The sequence below is a fragment of the Chrysemys picta genome, chromosome 4, assembly GCF_011386835.1.
Source record: "Chrysemys picta bellii isolate R12L10 chromosome 4, ASM1138683v2, whole genome shotgun sequence".
Classification (NCBI taxonomy): Eukaryota; Metazoa; Chordata; order Testudines; family Emydidae; genus Chrysemys; species Chrysemys picta.
Window position 1 is genome coordinate 150057834 of NC_088794.1, and position 25732 is coordinate 150083565.

Here is a 25732-nt window from a genome sequence, read left to right on the forward strand (position 1 = left end):
CCCTCCCTACAAGCACTGCCCTGCCCTGCCCATCTGAGCTGTCCAATGCCCGGCGCCTGCCCCAGCTGAGGGGAACTTAGAGCGCAGCTTGAGACCGCCCACGGGAGCCGTTGCGTCCGCCGCCCCGCCCCGCCCCGCCTCATTGGCAGGGGACAGGCCCGGCCCAGCCCAGCCCAGCCCCTAGAGGCGGGGCCGTCGCCCGGTGGCGCCAACTGTTCAAGATGGCTGCAGAGAAGCTGAGGAGCAAAGTGGGCTCTGCCTTCAAGATGCACGGTTTGCTGCTCCGAGCGTGAGTAGCCGGCCCGTTAGAGGCTCGGGGCCCGCTCTCCGCCCGCGGCCGGGCCCGGCTCGGGGTGGTACAGAGCGAGCGTGGAGAGTGGCAGCGCCCCCTTCCCGTGCCTGGGGGGCGGGGAGCGGCTGATAACAGCGACTTATTCCTCCTCCCGACCCTGGTAGCCCCAAGTGGGGAGAGCCTGGCCCGCCCGCGGGTGACCCACCGTCCTCCATCACCAGTGCGAGACACTGATACTCAGAAACCTACTCCTCAGTGTCTTCCCAGTGCACGATAATGGGCCCATAGAAAAATCTGGGGAGGTGGAAAATACGTCCTTCCAGGCTAGAGACAGCAGCAGTCAGGCACTTTAACGTGTAATGTCTTGTCTGCCCAATAATGAGAATACGTGGTACAGATCTTACAGGCTTCAGCCCAGAGCTGCACAGGTATTTAGGCTCCTGACTTCCATTGAAATCAGTGGAAGTTAGGAGCCTAAGTACTTCTGAGGATCTGGGCCTTAATCTTGGTGTTATACTGGAACAGAAGTAAAACTCTTCCTGCTAGCGGTTGAAGGAATCCTTTGTCATTTTAAATACAGGCCTCCGTATGAAACCACTAGTCCAGCTATCACTCACCAGACATGCTTGGGATGTATAAGCTTTATACTATCTGGTTCACTTCTGTTCCTGCAACCCAGCTGGCAGGCTTTTATTTCTCTTGCACTTAAAAGTATTGTAAACAGAAATAATAGAGTACTCACTTGTGGCTTACTGAATAAAAGCCTTGAGAATAGGAGTAGGTTCATGCTACAGATTAGGGTTCATCATAAACTTTGTGTGTGAGATTTATGACCTATGATCTCCCTTTACATGGGTATAAAATTTATTAACTATGGTTTAAATCTCAAATAATTAGGCCCTACAAAGACTTAGGCAGATGCTTAGTTTGCACACTATGAGTAGTCCCATGGGGTTCACAGTGCATAAAGTCATTTATGTACCTAATTTTTTTTGAGGATTAGGGCCTATAGTTGCAAAGGAAATGAGTTTATTTTCAAGTAGGTTCCTCATGGAAATTAACATGGCTGTGTAGAGCATTCTGTGCATCTCAACACCATTGGTAGCCTGATCTGAGGGCAGGCCTAGGGTTAGTCTAGAAAGAATCTAAGGCTATGTCTACCCTATACACCTTTTAGCAACACAGCTGTGCCACTACTGCCATGCCGCTAAAAGGCGCGCAGTGTAGCCGCTGTTTGTCGGCAGGAGAGAGTTCTCCCACCGTCAAAAAACTTCCACCTCCAATGAGCGGCCGTAGCTTTGTCGGCAGGAGAGCTCTCCCCCTGACAGAGTGCTTTTCACATGGGCGCTTTTTGTCTGCAAAACTTTTCTCGTTCAGGGTGCGTTTTTTTTTCCCCCCACCTCTGAACAACAAAAGTTTTGTCGTTCAAGTTCCACTATAGACAAAGCCTAACAGGAGACTTACACCCAACCACTAATATCCTCATTTCAGTGCTCAATTATTTACAATAATGTGGTTCTGTTGCTCATATTTGTTTGTCTAGAGAACTTATTACAATAGTGATTCTCTTTTCCTTTTGGCTTGGACAGGGGATTCAGTTATGCAGGGCATTACATTTTTTTAAAAACAACAATTGTTTTGGACAGTGTCCTACAGTTATTTCATTACTGAGATTTCTAAGGATTCTAAGTTCAGAGCTCCTGGGACCCAGAGGTTAAATGTTGTGAAATATTTTGAAGTTCATACTGTTGACAAAAATGTAATTTTTGATCAGCTGTTAGATGACATTAATCACAGAATTGCTTTTCTTTAAATACTGTCCTTTAGTATGAGTTTTAGGGAAGGACTGCAGATGAAAAAAATCTTACTTTAAGTGGAATTATATATTGCTTTTTAAAATAGCTCTTATATTGATTCCTCCCCCCCTTCTATTGCAAAATAATAGTTATACTGGCAGTGTGAGGCATCTGACAGCCCTGTCTATAGATACACATCTTAGAACTACTCTGATTGTCAATTTTTTTTTGTAAGAAGAGAGCTTCTATCCTTCCTTTTCAATACTTCCTTCAGATGAGTGGGAACTCCAGAACTGTGGGAGCGAGTCGGTGGTATTTTGAATATAATAATTTGAGTTTCTGGTCCAAGTGGAAGGAATATTTTTCCCTGTATTTTCTCTCCTTTCTTCCTTCATTCCCTTCCCTTTTATATGTCTGTCTTCTCTCCCTTTTATTTTTAACGTTTCCATGGATAGTATTCAGAGCATCATACTTCAACTGTGTCAAGAGAATAAGTCTCCCCAAAGATGACGATGTCTCTAGGATAGATCAGACTTTGTGTTGCCTTCTCCTTAAAAGCCTACATAGTAGGGTAGGACATTGGATTGTCCCGTGAGCATCCTGCCTTTAGGATCTATTGAGATCACCAAGGCCTGCTGCTTTATACTTAATTTTTCTATTCTTGGAGCTTTTTTAATTTCAGAGCATCTTTGATTTAGATGGGATCAGGATAATTATTTCTATGCTCTTTCTTGCTAATAACCACAAGCCTTATAGCAGTTGTGTGTGCACGTGCCAATATTATAATAGTGGCTATAAAGCATATAATTTATGTATTGAATATTAATTTCTTATCTTGGCTAACTTATTTTTTCATTCCAATTAGTGAAGCTAATAAATACCTTATTGAAGCTCTTCAGTCTGTCAATGAGTTAGAGCTTGAAGATGTAATAGAAAACATCATTGATGCTGTTGAAAAACAGCCTTGTAAGTAACTTTTTTTTCTAAACCAATCCTGCCTTTATGTTATCTGTAAAAAGAAAAACCTACTGACAGCTCACTAAGGTGTTTGTTCTAGTCAAGCTGTTTGAACATAGATGTATGTTACATATATTTACTGTTGACTTCCTGTTTTGCTAAATATTAAGGTTTATCACTTCATCAAAAAACAATGTAATTTTGCCACTTCAGAAGTCTGGCAGCCCTGCTTCTCCTGACTGTCCCAGTAGTAGTGAAATTATTTAATTCCAGGTCATGGCTTCCATCTTGGATTTAGAACAAAAACGTTACCAATTTTAAAGCTTTGAAAACTAAATTTTAAATTTTCTTCATGTTTAAGTACTGCCTACGTATGTGTGTGCGTACATGTGTCTGTGCAATTGAAAATACAATTTTTAAACCTTTAAGCAGCCTCAGGGATTAATGCTGTCTGAAAAATCCTTAAGGAATTTTGTGCTTTCTTTGGGACCCAGTAAAACTATGCACTTTTTCCTACAAAGAAGGTACCACTCTTACAGTGACAGCACTATCACTAGTGATAGAATTAACTTCAAAAATATAAAAATATCTCAGTTGGACACAATGAAGACTACAGTTTGTTGAATGCTCAGATTATGTGAACCTGTATAAAAAGCTTCTGAAACAATGAACCTGCAGTAAATGAAATGTCTGTAGGCTATTCTGGCAGGCTGACAGGGACTAACTACAATGATCTTGTTCTAAATTCTGAGTGAATTAACTCAGATAACAGTATGAAGATTTGTGTAGAGATGTAGCTTTCTGGCAAATATATTTAGTGAACTGCCTTTAGAAATTTGCCATAGAAAATTTAGGGTACCATATGTAACTTACTGAAAATAATATTTAAGAGACACTATGAAGGAGGATATTGAACCATTTTTGTAAAATATTTGAAACATACACCTCTACTCCGATATAACGCGACCCGATATAACACGGATTTGGATATAACACGGTAAAGCAGCGCTCCGGGGGGGGAGGGGGCAGGGCTGCGTGCTCTGGTGGATCAAAGCAAGTTCGATATAATGCGGTTTCACCTATAACGCAGTAAGATTTTTTTGGCTCCCGAGGACAGCGTTATAGCGGGGTAGAGGTGTATTTAATTTGATACTTGTCATTTTCCATAGGCTGTAATTTTAATCTTATGAAATGTTCTTTTCAGTGTCATCTAATATGATTGAACGGGCCACAGTGGAAGCCGCAGTCCAGGAATGTAGCCAGTCATTAGATGAAACTATGTACGGTGATACACATTTATTTTTATTTGAAATTTATGGCTATATAGAGTGCATTCACTGATTTCTTCTTGGGGAATAAATGTCAGATGTTTTCTGCAATGCTAATAACAGAGTAATTGCTCGGTGTTTTTTGTCTCCTGATATTTAATTTAAAACTGAGTAATATTCTTTCTTAGCAAATTTTCTTCCCAAGTATAGATCTGTAGGGATTGTGATATGGTTCTAACATTCTGAAATTAAAATGCTATAGCTTTTTGTTATACGTAGTACATATTGAATATCTACCAACAAAAATAGAAATAAACATTTTTGAGAATGAACTTTATTTTTGTGCATTTTCAGTTGAACTTTCTCTTTTCCATTATTACTCATCAAAATTATTATTTTTTTGCATTTCTTAAGATATCTTTTGTTCTTGAAACATTTAATGATGCTCTTTTCTATTCAGTTTTGCTTTTACTAGACTGTTACTGAATTTTGAAAACTGTGACCCATTGTTGGGGCTGTTGAGAGTATTATGTGTGTTTGTGTGATACACACACATAGCTATAGATAATATGAAAGGATTTATTTAAAATTGTGTTTATTGGGATTGTAATACAAACTGACTAAAGCAGATAAATGATTAAGAAAGTCAATAAGGTGGTGCAACTCCATAGTTCCGAGATATGAGGGCATATCCCCATTTGACTTGGAATACTTTCTCTTTTGCCAGTTTGTTAGAACTATAACAACATAAGTAGTTTGTTTCACATACTTGCTCTCACATATTTAGGTCTCAATCCTGAAGAGAAATCTGTGTGGGTAGATCCTGGTGCAGAGTACCCCTGAAGTCAATAGAGCTCTGTGGACCAAAGAGTCTCCCTTCCTGTATCTCTTGAATTCTGTTGTGATAAACTCAAAGACAAAGCATCCGTCAGAGAGCCATGTTGTTCCATAAGAAAGGCATTTTCTCCCTTAGGCAACCATGGATGTTTTCTGCCTGTAAGATTCAATACGTCCTGACATTACAAGTCAATGCTGTAATTTTTATCAACTCTGAAGCTGATACAATTATAATAAAAGGATTAAAAACTTAGATTAATTGTTGGAAGGGAATCAACAATAAATTCAGTGGCATACAACCCTTCCACGAAATGGTATGAAAAGTAGCATGCATATGTAGTAGCCACTTTTTAAAAATTATCTTGACCGTACCAAAACTATTTTATTTCAACTAGGTACCAGTGCATATTAATAAATAATCTTGACAAATTCTGTTTGTTTGAAAAATTTGGCAATTTTTGTTAATTAAAGACAGAAAGAAAAAGGAGCGCACAATTTATTTTCTCTTTAATTTCCATTCAGAATTTAAAAACAATATTTTCTGTAAATAAGATGCAGACACAATGGTCAGTGGTCGGGGGAGGGGATTGGAAAGGAAAAGAATGAAAGAGTTAACAAAAGGGATGTGTTAACATTCTTTTACTCAAACGAGGTTTCTGTGGAGCACTGAAGTTAGCTGTTTTCTTGGAATAGTTCTTTTCTCAAATAAAGCTTTAAATGTATTGTGGTTTCAGAGAACACATTTTCAATATTATCGGGGCCTTTGACGTTCCACGTTATGTTTATAATTCAGAAAGGAAGAAGTTTCTACCGTAAGTCTTTCCATTTCTTAAGTCTCAGCTGCTATTTTTCTGACCTTATTAATTGTCCATGTATCAAAGCCTTTATTATTGTATAGTTAAAATTGCCATCTACAAACTTTCACTCTTGGATTGTGTGCTGGTCTCAAGATGGATGATACGTGAGTCAAGAGTGAATATGTTGTGGACAAGCTGCCTTTAGAAAACTGATTATAACAAACTCTTTTTGAGAGAGTTTTTTTTTTTTTTTTTTAAATAGGGTTTACTTCTATACAAAATTAGTTGAACTCATTAGGTTACTCTGTTTTAAAGATCATGGTAAATAATGGCAGGTAAATATATTTACAACTGGGCCATAGGTCAAGTCTTTCTCTTTCAGTAGCATGGAGTCAAAATAGGTAATCTTTGTTCTGTGATGATTGGTACAATATATGCAGTACTGCTGGTGATGATATTGGCCCTAAGTTGTATGTATTTGTCTATCAGTTTTTTGGTTTGAACATTTTGTTATATGCTATTTGATGAGGGACAGAAGAAGTCCATATAGCACTTAATCCATCCCCTTCGATGAGATGGCTTTCATGCCTCACAAAGTGTGTGTGGTTTTTTCCTATTTGTCTGATTTTGTAGTAAACTCTATAGACAAGTTGCTTATGTTGTAGCACACAGAAATCTATTCATAGCTAACTGATGTGTGAAGGAATTTATACCTATTTTTCTTTAGAGTAGAATCCTTTCTTAACTTTTGTTCATGATTCTGCTGGCCTACTGAAAGCATCCTGCATGGTTGCTGTAGATTTTTAATTCTGAATCCCACTCTGTAGCTTCCAAGGTTGGCAGGAGCTGGGAGTTGTGTGAAGATGTGCTGCTAAGCCAGAACAAGGATAATATCTTTATTCATTTAAGAAACAGAGTTGTGTCCAGTGCTGCTCAGCTGGAAAGATGTGACAAAGAGGTGCTGGTGGTGTGAAAGGGGAGAAAATGAGTGCAATCTTCAGTATATATAAATAAATGGGATTTCTAGCAGAAAACTCCCTCACTGACCAAATAAAATATGCAATAGCATTGAAGACTTTGTAGCTTCCTACTTATATAGAGATTTAGATTAAAATATCATTGGGTCTTTGTTTTAAAAAAATAAACAAATAAATAAATCATGACTAACTTTCTTCCAGTCTATCAATGACCAACCATCCTGCACCAAATTTATTTGGAACTGCCAGGGATAAAGCCGAGTTGTTTCGTGAACGCTACACCATCTTGCAGCAGGTGAGGGAAAGAAAGGTTTTGATTTGTTTAATGTTGTCATCTCATGCTCTGAGAGAGAGAGATATGTATAGTAAGGCATTTATAGTGGAGCACTAGTATGAGCCACAGTTGTAAACTTATAAAATCAGGATGTTACAGGTTGAATTGACTATCCTATGAAATTATATGGCATTATGGATTCTAATGTGTTTTGGTATCTGTTACTGTGTTTGAAAGGTGATCTGTGAATAACATTAAGAATCACATACCAACCTTTGAACTATATGCTGAATGCACCAAACAGATTCTATCTTAGCCTTAAAATTTAAGGTCCACTGAAACTGTGGACTACAAGCTACTGCTTCAAGTGATGTTGCAGGCAGTGCTGCACTGGCAACATCGCATGCATAATGGAAACTGCTAGAGTTTGGAGATGGCGGGGGGGAAGGTTTAGGGTGGGAGGTGGAGATGGAATTTGTTCCTTAATAAATTTATATTGCACAGGTTTGGAAAGTAAGACTATTAATAGAAAAACCTATGTACCTTATGTACAATAAAAACTTTGCAAACTAGTAGCATGCACCAAACTTTTCTCTGACTTTTTTTTAATAGAAACCATTAAAAATTGAAATGCATTTTTGTGAGGGAGGAATGTGTGTGACTCTTTAATTCTCACATAGGCTGGCTCCATGTTTCACTGAGTGTAATGTCATTAGTATAGTGTGGGCTGGGACTCTGGCAGATTAAAAGACGAAAAACCCCATACTTTATTTAATATTTGAGGCATTCTTGTTTGCTAAGAGATTTTATTTAGTCGTCTTTTAATTTACAAAATGTACTATTCCAGGCTCTGGCTTTCTTCCTCACAGCCATCCATACGTTTGTCATAGCCTGGTTAGATTTATGCTATGCGCTCTATTGGGAGATACCCCCTAGAAGACCACTTGGAAGCTTTATTTGGTGCAGATGCAGCCGTCTATCTGATTAGTAGAATTTGTTGATCTGAGCACATGATCCCTGGGTTCCATGAAGTGTACTAGGTGCAATTCAAGGTGTAGATTCTGATCTGTGAAGTTCCAGATCATGTGGACTCTGACTACCATAGATGGCTCCTCTTTTCCTATGCCATATCATGGTATCTATGATAAACTGAGGCACTTCTTCTGAGAGCTTTAGATGTGCATTCCTGATTGCTGGAGGCAGGGCATTTTCATTAGAGGGGGCTTTGGTTACGTAACTCACTCTTTTTGGTTCTCCAGAAGGCTGGGATTTTTTAAGCTTAAACTAGAGGTGCCAATCACATTTTGTTTTGGTCAGGGATTTATTAGCCTGTGGACCTTGTTGGGTTATTGCTTGCACTATGCTGGGATGGTCTGGGGTTAGAGCAGTTTGAGTTGCCGATTGGAATTCAGTTTTATTTGTTGTTGCATTTATTTTTGGGTCAGGTGTTCAAGTACCATGTTAGTGGGTGCATAAAAGCCATTAAAAGAAACAAATACCATTGTAAAACTGAAAACTTTTCTTCATTCTCTTTGCCATTCACTTTTAAAGCATTGAATGATGGGGCCTATGTTTACCAGGCAAAGATTAATGCAGGAGCTTAACTTTTTAGATTGTAAGCTCTTTAGGGCAGGGACTGCCTCTTTACTATATGTTTGTATACAGCATTTCGTACAATGGGTCCATCACTGGGACCTCTTCCCTGCCAAGGTACTAATGTTGTTATAAATAATATATAACAAGACATCTTGCATGTCTTTAAAAAGTTACCTCTCAAACTTCTGTTTTATTGCAGGTATTATTTGGAAGTAAATTCTTGTTAAAAAATATTGTGGTTTCCAAATCACAAGATGTTGGCTGAAACTGAATAAGAGAATTTAAAAATAGCATTTCATATAGTGTGTATGTAGTGAGTCGACTTTTCCTTTTTTTGGGTGGTGGTGATCATTTTTAACTAGATCACATTAATCTCGGTTTTTCTAGAGGACTCATAGACATGAGTTGTTTACTCCTTCAGCGATTGGTGCTCATCCTGATGACAGCAGGAGTAAATTCCAGGTAAAAATATTAGTATTTTCTTGGGGTGGGGGAGAAGTGTATGCTCAGTGTGGTTTAATTCATTAATATTTCCCCACTTGTTACCCAAGTGTTAATCCTGACTTTTGTACCCAATGAACATGAGATATTTGCTATTGTCTTAGTCTCTTTCTACGTCACAAAATCTTTGTATCTGGCTCAGTTCAACATGACGAGCAGGCTGCTCAAAAACAACTTTTAACTGGAAGAGAGGTCTGGCTGAGGTGCATTGGCAGAGAACCTTCCCACACTGCTTCCATTAAGCTTGAGATATTTTCCCCATCCCTCACTTTCATAAGCACTAAATTCACAAATTTAGAGCTAATAAAGTCATCAGCCTACTACCAATAAGCTCGCTCTCTTTTTCTGTGTCTTTATTTGTGCTGTGGGTTGGGAGCTTCAGGTACCAAATTGTAGCCTGTCCGTTATCCACTGTCCTGACCCTTCCTTTTTCTCCATATCGAAAGCGCTGCAAGGGCTTTGAAAGAGCAAAATAAATAGATCTAAATTGAGTTGGAATAAATCCCTCTTAATTCTATACTAGTGTATTACTTTCTTGACTGCTACGTCTCCCCCGTCACCAGGAGCATGCATAATGTGTATGCTGACACTAAGAAGGTTGCTTCTTCTGATTAGAGTATAATGCCAATCTGGCCCAACAAAATACGGTTTCTCGGTCGTGATATAGACTGCACCTTCCTTGCACATGACTTTTGGTATCAGCTGTGTCACATTTCCAGAACTCTGAAGAATCAGGTGTTGTCTTGAGTCCTCCTAACCATGACTCTTAACTAAAAGCGACTGGTGTTACCAAATGACTTGTGGGCTAGCTCTGTGATTCAAATTCTGTTCTGCTGATAAATGTATGTTGCTATCATTGACAAAATTTATTCCAGGGCAGAAATTTGGCCCCGTATGTTTAATTTTAATCCATTTGTAAATTAAACTTCTCATATTTTTGCCATTTTTGTTTCACCCACTGAACAATTTTAAGATAGCCATTATTAACAACTTTTTCTCCCTAAACACTGGTGCATATGACACACAAATGTATCCTCAAGTTACCAGTAAAACTGAATCATATTATAACTAATTTATGTATACAAACTATAGCATGTACTGTGCAGTACTTAACTTGCTTACTTAAGAACAGACTTATAGAAGGTGTCATTTAAATCTCACCTACTTCACTCTTTGATTCCAGCTTAAAACAATAGAAACTCTGTTGGGCAATACAGCTAAAGTTGGGGAAGTGATTGTTCTTGGGATGATAACACAGCTAAAAGAGGTAGGATACATTTTATTGTGGAGTCTTTTAGTTGTCATGCTTTCAGCAATACAATATTTTAAAAAATTATATGGCTTAAATATCTCAATTATGGCCTGATCCTGCTTCTATTTAAGTCAATGGCAAAACCCCCATTGACTTAAATGATGCAGGAAAAGTTTTTTATACGGAACGCTTTCTTAGGAACAGTCAATAACTTACACATAAGGGTAACTGCATTTTTCTCTTCAAAGGACAGAATTTTGTAGCACTTCAACTTCCTGTAAATCTGGACTGTTAGTCAGACAGTTTCTAGAGAGTTCCAACTTCAACCACTGAAATCCTGAAATGTTATGTCTGAACTTGCCAGTGCATTTTTTATACCTCTTGCGATAAAGAAGGGTATAAAAATCAAAACAACTTCTGCAGATAAAATATTTTACAATTTCATCCTTTATCAGATTGTTTTTAATTCTCTAAGGTTGCAATGTTTGAAATAAAAACATTTGCTTAAGTCATTGCTAGATTCATAAACTAGAAGCATTTTTTGCAATATGGTATGTTTCAAGTATCTAGGAAAGGTAAAACGACATAGTCTTTAAATTTAAACATCTGACATGATTTTTCTTGAATAAGTGTATCAAATGCTTTCCCTTTATATGTTCTGAAACTTGTTAAAAATCAAGATTGAAGCCAAAAATATGCAGTGTGCCTAACGATAATCTGGTTCCGTCACTGATGTAAGTTGTTGGCTAAAATCAGAGGTGGTTAGGTTGTGGGTTGGTTTTGGAAATTGGTTTGTTTGGCATGGACTAGCACAATGAAAATATTTGTTTTTGTTATGAAGAAGCCAGCAGTTGGTGCCTGAGTAATCCGTTTTGTGAGAATGGTTTGGGAGGTTGTGTGAGATCTCCTTTGGCCAACATTCTAGCAAAGGGTGATTGCCATTGGAGTCATGAATTCTCTGAACCAGTGTCTAAGAATAAGTAGGTGCCTAACAAATATAGGAAAAAGGGTTAACCCGTTTTCCCATAATGTCTTCCCCAGTATGCAGCCACATGCAGCACTTGCTGAAGATGGGGAAATGAGATGCTTTTACCCTGTTATCAGCTCTGATTTGGGGGTCAAAAGGGTCCCTGACAATAGTGTGGACTCTTTGCTTCTCTCTGGAGTGTGATAGCATAATCTCCATTGATCTAGAGGTATACATTGTTTTGATATGCTTTTGATTTTTTTTAATTTTACTTTTTAGGGGAAATTTTTCTTGGAAGATCCTACAGGAGTTGTTCAGCTAGACCTTAGTAAAGCAATATCCTTTCTATACAATTTAGGGATTTAAGAGGTTTTCAGAAAAATTACTGTAAAACTGTTTTTTTTCACACTTTAAAAAGGCGAACGATTACATTTTAAAAGTACACATACACAACTGCAGTCCTCCACTTTTTTCCATGATAATAACTGAGTTTGCCTCAGCTCAAAGACATAAAAAGGGGTTGGGCTTGTTGCAGTGGGGTTTGTATTCTGTCTCTTGGAAACCTGTCTGGAGTTAGGGGATGTTCCTGTTCACGTGCTATCCATGCAGCCAACTACCAGGTTGATCACCTTACTCTCATTCAGCATGTAATGCATTTACACTGCCCCCAACCAGCCTTACTCTACACCACCTGTAAAATAGATTTTCTTTCAGTATCCCCATTGAACAAGAACATTGTCCTTAACAGCTTTGCACCAGTTCCACAGTGGCTTATATACTGAGTCATGCTTTGTTTTGGCAGAAGGTAAAACAACATTTTTTTGCTAACTTTTAAACTATTATCCTTTCTCTTCGGACCATTATTGTAACAATATACTCTCTTGAGGTGGATAAAGAAGCAAATGATTTAAGTCTGTATTTATGCTAATGAGGTTTGTCTGTGAACTGAGAGGGTGATTGAAACTCTTGCCTCTGAGCTTGGATCTTTCACAGCCAATCGCTGTCTTATGGGGTTCAACCCCGAGAGGTTGTGAGTACTCTTTTTCCAGTGAAATCAGTGGGACCCAACAGTGCTTAGCACCTCTCAAGACTGGATGTTCAGTTTGTGTGGAGAGGATGTGCATGAAAAAAAAAAGAATTAAACTGGGGAAAGAAAATAGTGGCAATGTTGGTGTGGGACTAGAAAATAATTTAATGAGGCAAATACAGTATTTTCAGATTGCAAAATGCTTTATCTTGTTAGTAAGGCCCTAATCCTGCAAACACTGTGATGGGACTACACACAGTCGTAAATTTGAGCACGTGTGTCTAAGTGCAGAATTGGGGCTTTTGGTGTCTATGTTGGCATAAATTCAGGTGGACAACTTTTCTTACTGGTAGCACTTTACTTTATAAAATATAAATAATTTCAACATGCATAATATAATCTACATAATATCAACAATTTCTTATTTTATGATAATATATAATGTTTTAAAGATTTCATAATTAACTAAATGGAAAATAAATAAGAGGGTGGAAGTAGTGTCATTTTCATATTTTTGAGCTTTTGCTTTTTATTAAATTGAAACAATGTTAGTATAAAATAGTGTTAAAGATATGTTCAATTTACTAAAATGTATTTCTGTGGGGCGGGGATTAAATTTCCTAGGCTGGTATGAAGATCAAGTATTCCATGTGAATGCTTTTGGATTTCCACCTACTGAGCCTTCTGCTACCACTAGGTATAAAAATGACTTTTAATTACTTCATTCTGACTTCTCATATTTTGTTATACCTTTCAAAGTACTGCTATTGTTTGTTATTTGTAGAACATCAACGGTGTGCTTTCCTTTTTTCTTAAAAATGTTGCATTGACTTTTATATCTTGCTGGTCCATTTGAGCCTGATCCAAACCCCATTGTGTCAGTGGAAAGCGTCCCAGTGGTTAAGGGGCTTTGGATCGGGCCTTTTGTGCATTAATATTGATAATGATATAAGCCCTTGCTAGATAGAGATTGGGAAACTACTGCATGGGAATGAGGAAATGGATGCAAGGATTGCTCTGAGGATGAATGTGAAAGAGAACCCAGGACCAAGACACCAATGAGAACGTGTTAAAGTTTAGCAAGTCAAAGCCCAAGCTTAATGTCTGGATGACTGTCTTTTCTGTCTTCACCCCTTGATTTCCCCCCCATATAGATACTGAATGTCATCTTGTCTAATTTTCAATTAGTAAAGATTTTTCATAATAAAAGTTTATATTAATCGGGAAAATGGGTCATAGCCAGAAGCCAAAAATGATTTGGGAAGAAAAAGGGGTTAACCAGAGACTCCAGGCAGAAACTCCACCAAGTAGAGGCAGAAGCAGCCAAACCAGGGACTGCTGCACAGTAGGAGGGAGTGGAGGGGGAAGTAAGGGGTAAAATGACAATCAGCCGGGGCCACCCTTTCCCCCAGCAGCCTTCTGAATCCAGAACTGTGCAGTGGAGGACCCCCCTACTCTGGCAGGCATTAGGTCTCAGGATCCAGGTGGTGCCCCCATGTGGACTGCAAGAGGAGCCAGCTAGAGTTTCAAACTGGCAGGGGTGTAAGAAGCCAAAGCAGAGACCTTTTAGATCTTTGGACATTCAAAGAACTTTCTACAGTTTGACAGTAGTTTATCTGCCCTGTGCTGATTAGCTCTTTGCTCCGACCCTTCCATTCCCCCGACTCCTCCTTCACAGTCTCTTCACCTCATCTTCACTCCACACCTGCCCATTATCCTCTTCTCCCCTTCCCATTTCTTTCTATTTAGCTGATCTCCTCCTAAGGTAAACTCACCCAAAATAAATAAATTTATTTAATTAAATTGTGGAACCAACATGCTGTTTGCTGCTACTACATTGTTCACTCTGCTTGTATGTTCTACCCCTTTCCCGTCCTGTGTGTGCCTGCTATATTTAGATTGTAAGCTCTTAAGGCCAGGGACCATCTACTACTCTGTACAATGCCTGCCACAGTGGGGTCCCACTCTTGAGTGGCCCTTAATTACTACGGCAGTAAACATGTTAAAATAAATAAAAACCTGAAGAATGACAAAATATTGTTTTTAATTATGTAGGGCATATTATGGGAACATAAACTTTTTTGGAGGGCCTTCTTCAACTTCAGTAAAAGCTTCTGCAAAACTGAAACAACTGGAGGATGAAAATGAAGATGCCATGTTCGTTTTTGTTTCTGATGTTTGGCTGGACCAAGTGGAAGTGTTAGAAAAGCTTCACACTATGTTTTCAGGTAGGTGCAGTGTTGTTGCTTTTTTAGCTGACCCTTATGTTGAAGAATGTTTCAGCAGTTTGATTTGGCTTTATGACTTTAAATAGGTTCTTTTGCCAAAAAAGGAGTTGTGGTGTTTTTTCATCAAGTTGTGATATGACAACTAATCTGTCACTGTTAAGCAGATGCTGAGAAAAGCGGGGGCAGCAGCGTAATAGTCACTAGCCACATGCCACTGTCAGCATGAACACATGACTGGATAACCTTACATTCAGAGAGAGAGTTACGTGGGGCACATCTTATTGAGTGTAGAACCCTGCCAAATCTATACCCAGTTCTGATGAAAAGTCGATCTTTCTTTAAGTGGTTGCAGCTCTGATTCATGGTTTGTATTATTTTTCTTATTTGGACCCCTCTCTAACCATTTTTAAAATTGATCTGCATTGTGTTTTTGCAAAAAGTTGTGAGCCCAGATAGTTCTCTCTATTTCCTTTAGTAACACTATTGTTTTGAGTTGTAGCCATGTTATGTGATGTGACAAGAATGTTTGCCTTGTTTCTTCCTTGGCCTTTTTTTTTTTTTTTTTTAAAGAAATCTTTTCCTTTATGGAATCTAATACTGCCTCTTGTGCCCTTGGTGGTTTTAGCAGTAAGAACATGCTATGATTTATTCTTAAAATATGCACTGTTTCTTCCCACCCCTCCCCCGCCCACACACACATATCATTACATTAGTAGTGTTGACAGGTCTTGTACAGCAAATGTCTGAGTGATCCATGAGTTGCCTCTTGGCGTTCCAAAAGTATTTTGGAACAAAATGTATTCTCTGCCTTGGTTAGAATGGAAATGTTTGGAGGTGGAAAAATCAAAATCATTGGTGGGAAATTACTGTTAATTTATTGAAAATTGGAGACAAATTATCAAACTCTATCCTAGTATCAGACATTATGGAAACCAATTAAGTCACTTCTTGTCAACATTTGTCAAAATAATTAAACTGGTGTAAGACTGCATATGATAAAGTAATAAAGGGATCTTGATCAGTTAAGTATCCTAGGATGCTTGTAATAGATTTTTAGGATGCATGTAATAGATTTACTATTTCAAAAATTAGGTCAAATAAGAGTTTTATTTATAGATAAATAAATATGGCATACTTTTTAAAAACATACAGTAATATTTGGGAGAAATGTCAGAATAGAGACATTGGTTAGGAGTTAAATTTTTCTTGACATAAAATCTTTTGTTAGATGCTTCATTTATCAATTGAATTTTAAGCCAGTGGAACAAAACTTGAGCCTGGAACAGAATAATTTAAAAAATTGGGATGTAAATCAGAGATATATAAGAAAGCCTCAGTACTTGTTCTTGTTAATTTTATTGGTAATTTGGTTTATTTTGGTTATTTTAATTTGTTGGATTACTTACTAGTATTTGGTGTTATCAGGTTGCTGTTTCTTTTTGTGATTTGTTGAATTTAAAATATTTGTCAGAGAGACTTAGACTAGTTTAGAGAGGTACCTCTAATTAACAATCTAAAGAAGGAATAAGTACACTGTAGTATGTTGGAATTACCTTTTAGTGAAGAGAGAGAGGCATGTGTTCATACACTCAAACTTTGGAACATATATACACACATCTTACAGATACTGTAAGGGTATCTGTCCTTTTTACTATTGTAAAGGGAAAGTAGGCATTTTTAAAATTAGTGTATTTATTTTGAATAAATCTGGTGTGATTTGATTGCTTTTGTGTGGAAATACTAACTATTGGCCTAATCTGCTCCTACTGAAGTCTGGAGCTGGAGCAGACCCTGTGGTGTTGTTGCTGCAGATAACCGAGGATTCCCTGTAAATGAGATGGTGCATCTCAATCCCATTCCCCTCTAAATAGTTATAAATGAATAAATAAGCAAGCTGTCTCCTAAATTCCTGCTTTAAAATAATTGCTTGGCCACGTTAACAGTGATAAAGCTGGAAGCACTGCCCCAGCTTCTGATCCTAATGAAACAGACTGGAGGGTGAACTGTTTATCAGTGAAGAATACTAAAGTACAAAGGAATACTGAGTGTAATGTCCATGTATCTTTCCCAGGTTACTCCTCTGTGCCTCCAACTTGCTTTTTCTTTTGTGGAAATTTTTCATCTGCACCATATGGAAAAAATCAAATTCAATCCCTAAAAGGTATGAAAGTCTTTGTAGTCGGATATTTATTGTACATTAAATGGGTAACAAATATTGATTAAAATATATACTTTTTCACTTATATTACATTTTGAATGTTTTAGGAGAGACCATATTTTAGACATATTAAAACATGTCCAGACAGATAGTGTCATAAGAAATCCTTAAATGCATTTTTTTTCTGACTTCAGATTCCCTCAAGGCTCTTGCTGACATAATATGTGAATACCCCAGCATTCATAAAAGGTATGTATCAAAATGCTACATAATGGTAATGTTATGTTTATTATGTGAAAAAGTTAACAGAATAGTTGTGCTAATTACTTTTAAATACTTCATTAATTACTATGGGTCAGCTATGATTGTGTAGCTGTTCACAGTACCATGCCACAGTGTTGAAACAAGGTCATATTATTATTTTGGGAGGTGTGTAAGGTTTGGGTCCAGCCTGTGATAGCTCTGTAATGTGAGCTAGTTTGTTGAACAAAGGTTAGACCAATTCTCCAGCTCTGGAACTGTTTTCATGTATACTAGTTATACCCCCTGATCTTGCCAGAGTGATATTCAGGTGAACTTCTGTGCGTTCCTGGTGCCCGGTGGAGGGTCTGTCCATGCAAAGCTTGCTGCACGATCAGCGCCTAAGTTGGATTTTATAAATGCAAATGTAAGATCTTACACTGCTGGAAGCAACTGCAGGCCTTCAAGCTATGCAAGCCCCAGAAAGTTTCATCAGAAATATTGGCTTGATACAGACCCACTTCCTTTCCTCCTCTCCCCCAAACAGCTTTCCACAGCCATTATTTTAGGAGCAATGTAGTAGAAGGGGAGCTCCTGTAAATGATCTCCCTACACTTCATTGTTCCTGTTTCTCTGGTCTTTCAAAGCCTCCTTCCATGGCTGTGAGGCTGACGCTCCCCACAAAACCCTCTTTAAAACTCACCTTTGCTGTGATGCCTACAAAAAACTTGACAGTGGTTAGGCCATTGCTTTGCTGACACCATTGCCAATCATGCTGACCCATATTCTCATTGTTTCCTTGTGCTCACTTGTCTGTTCATCTGTTGTCTCGTCTTATACTTCGATGTAAGCTCTTTGAGCACGGATTCGTTTAGTTTTGTGTTTGTACAGCACCCAACACAATGGGGCCCTGGTCTGTGACTATGGTCATACAAATAAATAATACTACTACATGGATTTGAGGGAAAGGCAGGGATAGCCAAGCTCATCCTCTCCATCTTCTGATGCTCTGAATTTGTAATAACAGCACTCAATTTACTGGAGCTGGTCCCCAAAATGGGTACCCATAGAGTAACATTACTTAAGCGTCTGTGTAGTTTGATTCATAATATGTAGCTTAAATTTAGATAATTGCAATTATGCCTATATTAAACACAAGTTATGCATTAAATTGTTTATAGCAGTCGATTTGTGTTTGTTCCTGGTCCTGAAGATCCTGGTCCTGGTCCAATTTTGCCAAGGCGAGTTTGCTACATGGTTTTTCTAATTTTAAGAACTTTCTAGTACAATATTGCTAAAGAGCATACAAATCTTCTGCAATGTTACTCTTTGTTGTAGGCCACCACTAGCCGAAAACATCACTAGTGAATTCAGACAGCAGGTGCCATTTTCAGTTTTCACTACAAATCCTTGCAGGTAAATGTGTGACTTTTACAGTAACTAGAGAATGCCAAACGCTTATTGCTATTTTTCATATTGTTTTCATAAGTGACCAGTTTGTGTGTAGAAGTAACATTCTTAAAATGTGTGATAGCTACAATAAATATATTAGAGGGAAATTAGTTTTAAACATTAGCAGTAAAAGGTACATTTTACCTTGAAACCTTTTCTACTTATTTATTGAGGAATAAAGAAGTCTATGTATCCTTTAAAATTAGTATCTATACATAGTGTGCAATTATCTTGTATTCTTCCCTCACCTAAAAGTTCAGTAGCAGAAATATAAACAAAGACAGCTCAGATCCAATGTGTTTACTTTTCTATATTTGGAAATAAAGGGAGGTGTGATGTCAGGATTTGGAGAAAGTGGTTTTAATTGCAATTTATCTTTAATTTTTGTAGGTATAAACAATAGGGAAGAGATTGACATTGAAATATTTTTCCAGGCTTTCTTAACATGTATTACTTCATTCCAATGCCAGGAAAATTAAAATTTCATTCAGTATTTTCTATTCAGGGTTCAATACTGCACACAAGAAATCATCATCTTTCGTGAAGATTTAGTAAATAAAATGTGCAGAAATTGCGTCCGCTTTCCAAGCACCAACTTGGATATTCCTAACCATGTAAGTTAAGAGTATGCTGTAGCCTTTTATTCTATTCAATGTTAATTATCCCTCAGTGGGTTCAGCTCTGCGGCTACTGTCTCAAATTCCACAGCGTCACCTCTGTTAGTTTTAGAAGTAGAGTTCATAGGAACACATGAAACCATAGGCAAATAACAACAAGAGCATCTATCTTTTAGTAGTTTTATTAAAGTTACCAACAAAGCTGTAAATGTCACAACATATACAGTTCCTATGGATGCGTATAATGAACTAGTTATACCTACAGACATACTCGCATCCTCCTAGATGGCCCTCTCATGGATTGGACTATCAATACAAGAGTGGTCCTGCTGGAGTTTCCCATAGGAAGCCCAATTTCCCTGCTCTGGGCACCCCTTTTATACTGTGAGTCTGTCTATACCAGGGGTTTTCAAACTGGGGGTCGGGACCCCTCAGGGGGTTGAGGTTATATGGGGGGTCATGAGCTGTCAGCCTGCAGCCCAAACCCTGCTTTGCATTCAGCATTTACAATGGTGTTAAATACATAAAAAAGTGTTTTTAATTTATAAGGGGGGTCGCACTTAGAGGCTTGATATGTGAAAGGGGTCACTAGTACAAAAGTTTGAGAACTCCTGATCTATACCCACATTCTGTGTATGTCCATAAAAGTGTCAACCCTCTCTCTCTTATTGATTTGTGTCCCCTGGAAACACAAGGGACCCCAAATTCTATAGGCTGGGTAGGTTCTTGTCAACATTGACGTACCACCTTTGTCTGCGGTTAGGGCACTTGTTAAGAATTTGTTGTTTCAGCATTTTATTATTTAATTTTAATCTTCCCAGCTGTACTTTCGCAATGTTACTGATTAATCCCTCTTTCCCATCATCTCGTGGGTTATTTCTCAGTCATTGTCTTGCGCAATAATTTCTTGTCTCCAAAGCCTAAAGTAGCTAAGCTAAAGTCTTGCAGGCTTCGGCCTATAGGTCTTGCATTTCAGCTTGTCTTACTCATGTCTAATACTTGGTTCCTCTAAATACTGATTAATCTTATACTTTTATCATCCTACAAATCAACTCTAACATATAATGAATATATATCATATACTGATTATCACATCACATGATATATGAATACTAAAAATAATCATTGTCTACAATGCCCAACATTTCTTGTTAAGATCTCCTTGATTTACAGTGTTTTATACAAGATTTATGTACCTTTTAGTTCCGTATCACTTACCTCAGTATAACAAAACCTCATAATAGTCAGAATGTTTGATGACTGAGGACAGTATTGTAAAAAGAGTTCAGTGCGTATGTTACTACTTCAGAAGCAAGTTCTATAGTAAAATAACTGAAGATCTAACACAAACTGGCAGCATTCAGAGTTCTTTCAGTCCTTGTCTCTCTGGATCCCATTGCTGTGGTCCAGGCACCTATGTGCACAAGTTTGGAACTTTCTAGCAACTAGTGTTCTGGGTGTGTATGTTGCCAGTAATAGCCATTGTGCCAAGAAATTCTGACTTCTTAATGAAAGGTTTAGCACAATATATCCTGTTGTGCCTTGATATTCCAGGGGTCAGAATGGTGGCTGAGTTTATATAGTTTTGTTTGTGGGTACCCAAGGCTTGCACAACTTGGCACCTATTTGTCTCTGAGGTTTCCTTCCCTTACCGCATCACACCACAGTGGAGCCTTTTTGTGTCAAGAGCAACCCAGTCAGAAACAAAATTTACAAATCTTCATTTTGTGTGTGCACGCATGCCACAAATCTTTACTTTCTATATTAATGACAAAAATACCTTTCTCCCTCCTATTGTATGTGTCAGCAAGGATGCTTTCTGCATGACTCCACAGCATTTTCCCTCTGAGAGCTGCATTCCGTTGTTCCCATAGTGCCCTCCTCCTTTTCGGTCTGCGTCAGTAAAGCAATTTAATGGGCAGGGAAAACCTTGCCATCATATTGACTTTATTGCGTATTCAGGTCTTCATTAATATCAGTGGAACCACAGAGTCACATGTATGTAATGCTTCCAGTAACAGTGGTTGGTGGTTCTTCAAACACAGTATGATCCATGGAATAATTCTGATTTGACTATATTATATGTGTATATTAATCTTGCTGTTCATTACTTGAGATTGTAACTGAGACCTCACACTTAGTTGTTATGGAGTTGTGGTGCAGAAGGATTAGGATTTCTAGTGAGACATAAGCAGAAATAGATGCTGTTTTCACAAACACATGTGCCTTTCTGCAAGTGTCACTGATTAATAAACAAGAGAGGAGAAATACATGAAAACTATAAGCATCTCTGAGTTGCTTTTAAGATGGAGAATTGGTAACTAATTATGGCAAACATGAATTTTGGTTGATTGAACATTTCATTTTGATTTCCTTTTATTTTTGCCTTGCAGTTTGTAAAGACTATATTATCACAAGGACATCTGACTCCACTTCCACTTTATGTCAGCCCTGTATTTTGGGCATATGATTACACCTTGAGAGTGTACCCTGTGCCAGATCTGATCGTCACTGCAGATAAATATGATCCTTTCACCGTTACTAATACTGACTGCCTTTGCATAAATCCTGTAAGATTTTCTTTATGCTTTGCCAAAATAAGGACACTACATTGCCAATAAGCAGAGAATTGTATGATATCTTTAAAATTGAATTTATTCAATGAAATTATTTTAAGTATTCTTAGTAGGCCAAATATAGCAGGGAAACTATTGTATGGTTAACAGACAAAAAGAAAGCAGTTACACTTTGTTCCTTGCACAATAACACTACAAATGCTGACACAAGTTTGGTGTATTTTTCATTATAGGGTTCTTTTCCAAGAAGTGGATTTTCATTCAAAGTGTTCTATCCCTCCAACAAAACAGTAGAAGACAGGTAATAGCTTCAGGACCTGATGTTATTAACAAATGATTAACATAACCACTTTCTGCTTGCTTTCTTCTCAGAATGAACAGGAATATTTAATGATCTAGACAAAAGAACATAATCTCTGGTTACCCCACAGGGGTCTACTTGTATCCATATATAGCGTTCTTGGGGACAGTGAAGTGAAGGTCAGATTTTGCCTTCTGAAACAAACATGCAGCTCCCATTGAAGCTAATGGGAGTGAAGTACACAAATCTCAGGGCAGGAACAGGCCATTTTCCACTAACATGAATTTGTATTTGCTTTTTTATTTTTTAAATGCAACAATATCTTAACAGTAGCTGGACGCAAATCAAATGTTCCAATAACTAACACATAATTTTTGACTAATACTTTATACATAAATACACCTCTACCTCGATATAACGCTGTCCGCGGGAGCCAAAAAATCTTACTGCGTTATAGGTGAAACCGCGTTATATCGAACTTGCTTTGATCCCCCGGAGCACTCCTTTATATCCGAATTTGTGTTCTATCAGGTCGCGTTATATTGGGGTAGAGGTGTATATGTGTATTCAGGGTCCTGAATCCCTACAAAACAAACCATAAATTTACAAATTATAGTAAACATTTAGGTGATAAAATAGTACAATCAGTAAGTTTTTAACACACACAAAAAATACCTTAGACTTTTCAGTACCTCAAGCCCAGTGGTGATGCTGAAAGTAAGTAATTAACTTATGGAGGTTAGGGTTGCCAACTTTCTAATTTTTGAAAACCAGACACTACTGCAGGAGTGCCGGAACCTCCCCCTGTCCTGCCTCTTCTCCCATGCCCAACCCCCTGCTCTCCCCCCTCATCATCCCTCAATCCTCTGCCTCCACCCCTACGCTCCCCCCTCCCCCCCGCCTCCCAGCTGGGCTCTCTCTGCCCCTGCGCTGGCAGAGAACTACAGCCCCTGACGGGGAGCCTGCCTGCCCTGGTTGAGCAGGGGCTGGCGCAGGTTGATGACCGGGTGCTCCTCCCTCTCTCTCTCTCTCTTCTCCTCTCCCCCCCCCCCCCCCCCCCCATAACTGGACTTTTGGTGTCCAATCAAGACACTACACGTCCCCTTTCAACTGGATTTTCTGGTAAAAAAACGGACATCTGGCAATCTCAGTGGAGGTGGTGCTGTATTGTGCCTCGATCTAGTCAACAAGCGGTTGTGGGTTAGTTTTAGATTTCCAGTATTTTACACCTGTAAACTTCATCTGGTCCAGACAGCGATTGGAAAAAAGGCCAGTCAGAATGTACTGGAAAGAGAAAGCTTTGTATAGTAGGTTTACTGTTGTGATGAGATCTGCTTCATTTTGAATCAATTACAATAGAAGCTTAGGAGAAATGTGAAAAATATTTCTTGTATTAGATAGAGCTCGGTGATTCAGTTAATAAGTCTGTCTAGATTTTTTTTTTAAATGGCTGGTATAAACCCTGAAAAATAAGGGAGTCTATAATAGACGTGTTCAGACAGCTTTGACCAGAAAATAGAAAATACCCCACTAAAAGGCAGTAAATCTGTTCAAATATTTGAGACTTTCAGGTATGAAAGAGCATAATGGTAGTAAGTGAATTAGTTTCAAGAAAACAATGATGCATGTTATTAAAAACAATATTTAATTTTTATATTTTCAGCAAACTTCAAGATCTCTGAATTTCTGAAAGACTGCATGAAGAAGTCAAATATTCTGTTCCAACATACTGCAGAACTAATTTTAGATTGTTTCAGATGGTTATGGATTTATTTTATTGTGTGTTAGATTATTCATATTTAAATGTCAATGCAAAAGACTGATACATTTTGTAAATAAATTTTACAGGGAAAAAAAAGTCAGTGTTAGTATATTATGAATCATTCATTCTTCTAAGAAACTGTGTGTTTGAGTAACCTGCAAGATCGAAAACTAGAAGTGCGGATGCAATTAAAACAGATACTCAAACTGGATATATTTTATATTTAAACATTAAGTACGTATTCAAAATTGTGTGCCTCTTCCGAGAATTTTGTTTTTTAACCTTGTGCTAGTCTTTAAGTCAGGATCTACTTCTGACACAGATATAGAAGACCTCTTTCTTGAGCAGTTTTGTATGATTTATTCTACACTTGATTTGACAGTTTAAAAATAAGTATGTGCCTTAAATATTTGCTTAGTCTCCTTTGAAACCAGCATAGAGTAGCCTGCACCTTGTCTTGGCTATATTGCCCTCTTTGATGAAATCCAGTGAAATACCAGTGAGGGGAAAAAAGTACTGGCAATCAAAGGCTTCCTTTGGCATACACAGAAAGATTTGAGCTTGGCTGCTAAAGAGTGTGACATAAAACGTTTGCACCTGATCCAATAGACACCTTGGAAACAAGCAGGAACATTAAAGTATCTAACTGCTTGACCTTGTTTTGTTAGGTACCAATGACATAAGGAAAGGTAGGAAACAGGTTCTGGAGGCCAAATTTAGTAGCATTCTCTGAAATGCTTCCAGTCCCACACGCAGGGCTAGTTAGACAGGCAGAGGCTCAATGCGTGAATGAGACGACGGTGTTGGGAAGAGGGATTTCGGTTTATTAGAAACTGGGGAACCTTTTGGGAAAGGAGGAGCCTGTACAGGAAGGACCTAAACCAAAGCAGAACCAGATTGCTGGCATGCAGAATTAAAAAGGTCATAGAGGACTTTTTAAACTAAGAACTAGGGGAAAGCCAACAATTGTGGAAGAGCACACGGTTTGGACAGAGACATCCCTTAGAGCAGTGGTTCTCAATCTTTCTAGACTACCATACCCCTTTCAAGAGTGTGATTTGTCTGTGTACCCCAAGTTTCACTTCACTTAAACTACTTGCTTACAAAAATCAGACATAAAAATGCAAGTGTCACAGCACAATATTACTGAAAAATGGCTGACTTTCATTTTTACCATATAATTATACAATATTTATATTCCAATCGATTTATTTTATTTACATTTCAGTGTGATACTTAAGCCTGTTTTTCCCTTATGAGTCTTGTCCGAAGCCAAAGCCCCACCGACCGGAGCTGAACCATGTAACTTAGCTTTGTGGCACCCCCTATGGTGCGGCAGGCAACTGCCCTGCTTGCCATCCCCTAATGCCGGCCTTGCAACTCCCCCAAACCCATCCTGTGACCCCCTGGGGGCTGCAACCCCCCATGTTGAGAAACACTCATCTAGATGAGTTGAGTACCCCCTGAAAGACCTCTGAGTACCCCCAGAGGTACACATATCCCTGGTTGAGAACCACTGTCTTAGAGTAATAAATCCTCCCTATATCCTAGTAAAGAGGAGAGGCAGAAACAGTCAAACGAAAGAGTCCCATTCAATTACATCACATGAATGCAGACAACTAAATACTGACACATTTTATATGTGCTTGTATACAAATGCTAGAAGTCTAAATGCTGAGATGGGTGAACTTAAGTGTTTGGTATTAAAGGAGGATGTTCATACAACAGGCATCACAGAAACTCAGTGGAACATGCTTATACAGGGTACAAAAGACAAATGATAGAGTAGGTTGCGTTGGTGGGTAAGTGGCACAGTATGTGAAAGAAGGCATAGTCACATATAGTAAAAATCTTAGA

The 25732-nt window shown here is 38.3% G+C and overlaps 1 protein-coding gene across 1 annotated transcript; it reads left to right on the top strand.

Moving 5' to 3' along the window:
- Positions 1–125: 125 nt before the first annotated feature.
- Positions 126–24094, top strand: POLE2 (DNA polymerase epsilon 2, accessory subunit). Its single transcript, XM_065593997.1, has 19 exons — positions 126–289; positions 2954–3054; positions 4250–4325; positions 5885–5962; positions 7126–7219; positions 9182–9256; positions 10479–10562; positions 11794–11842; positions 12263–12319; positions 13166–13238; positions 14597–14769; positions 16841–16930; positions 17122–17176; positions 18349–18408; positions 18506–18583; positions 19125–19233; positions 21630–21806; positions 22046–22113; positions 23777–24094. Exons 1-19 carry the CDS (start codon positions 222–224, stop codon positions 23793–23795), a joined length of 1584 nt encoding a protein of 527 aa, XP_065450069.1. The 5' UTR covers positions 126–221; the 3' UTR covers positions 23796–24094.
- Positions 24095–25732: the final 1638 nt, after the last annotated feature.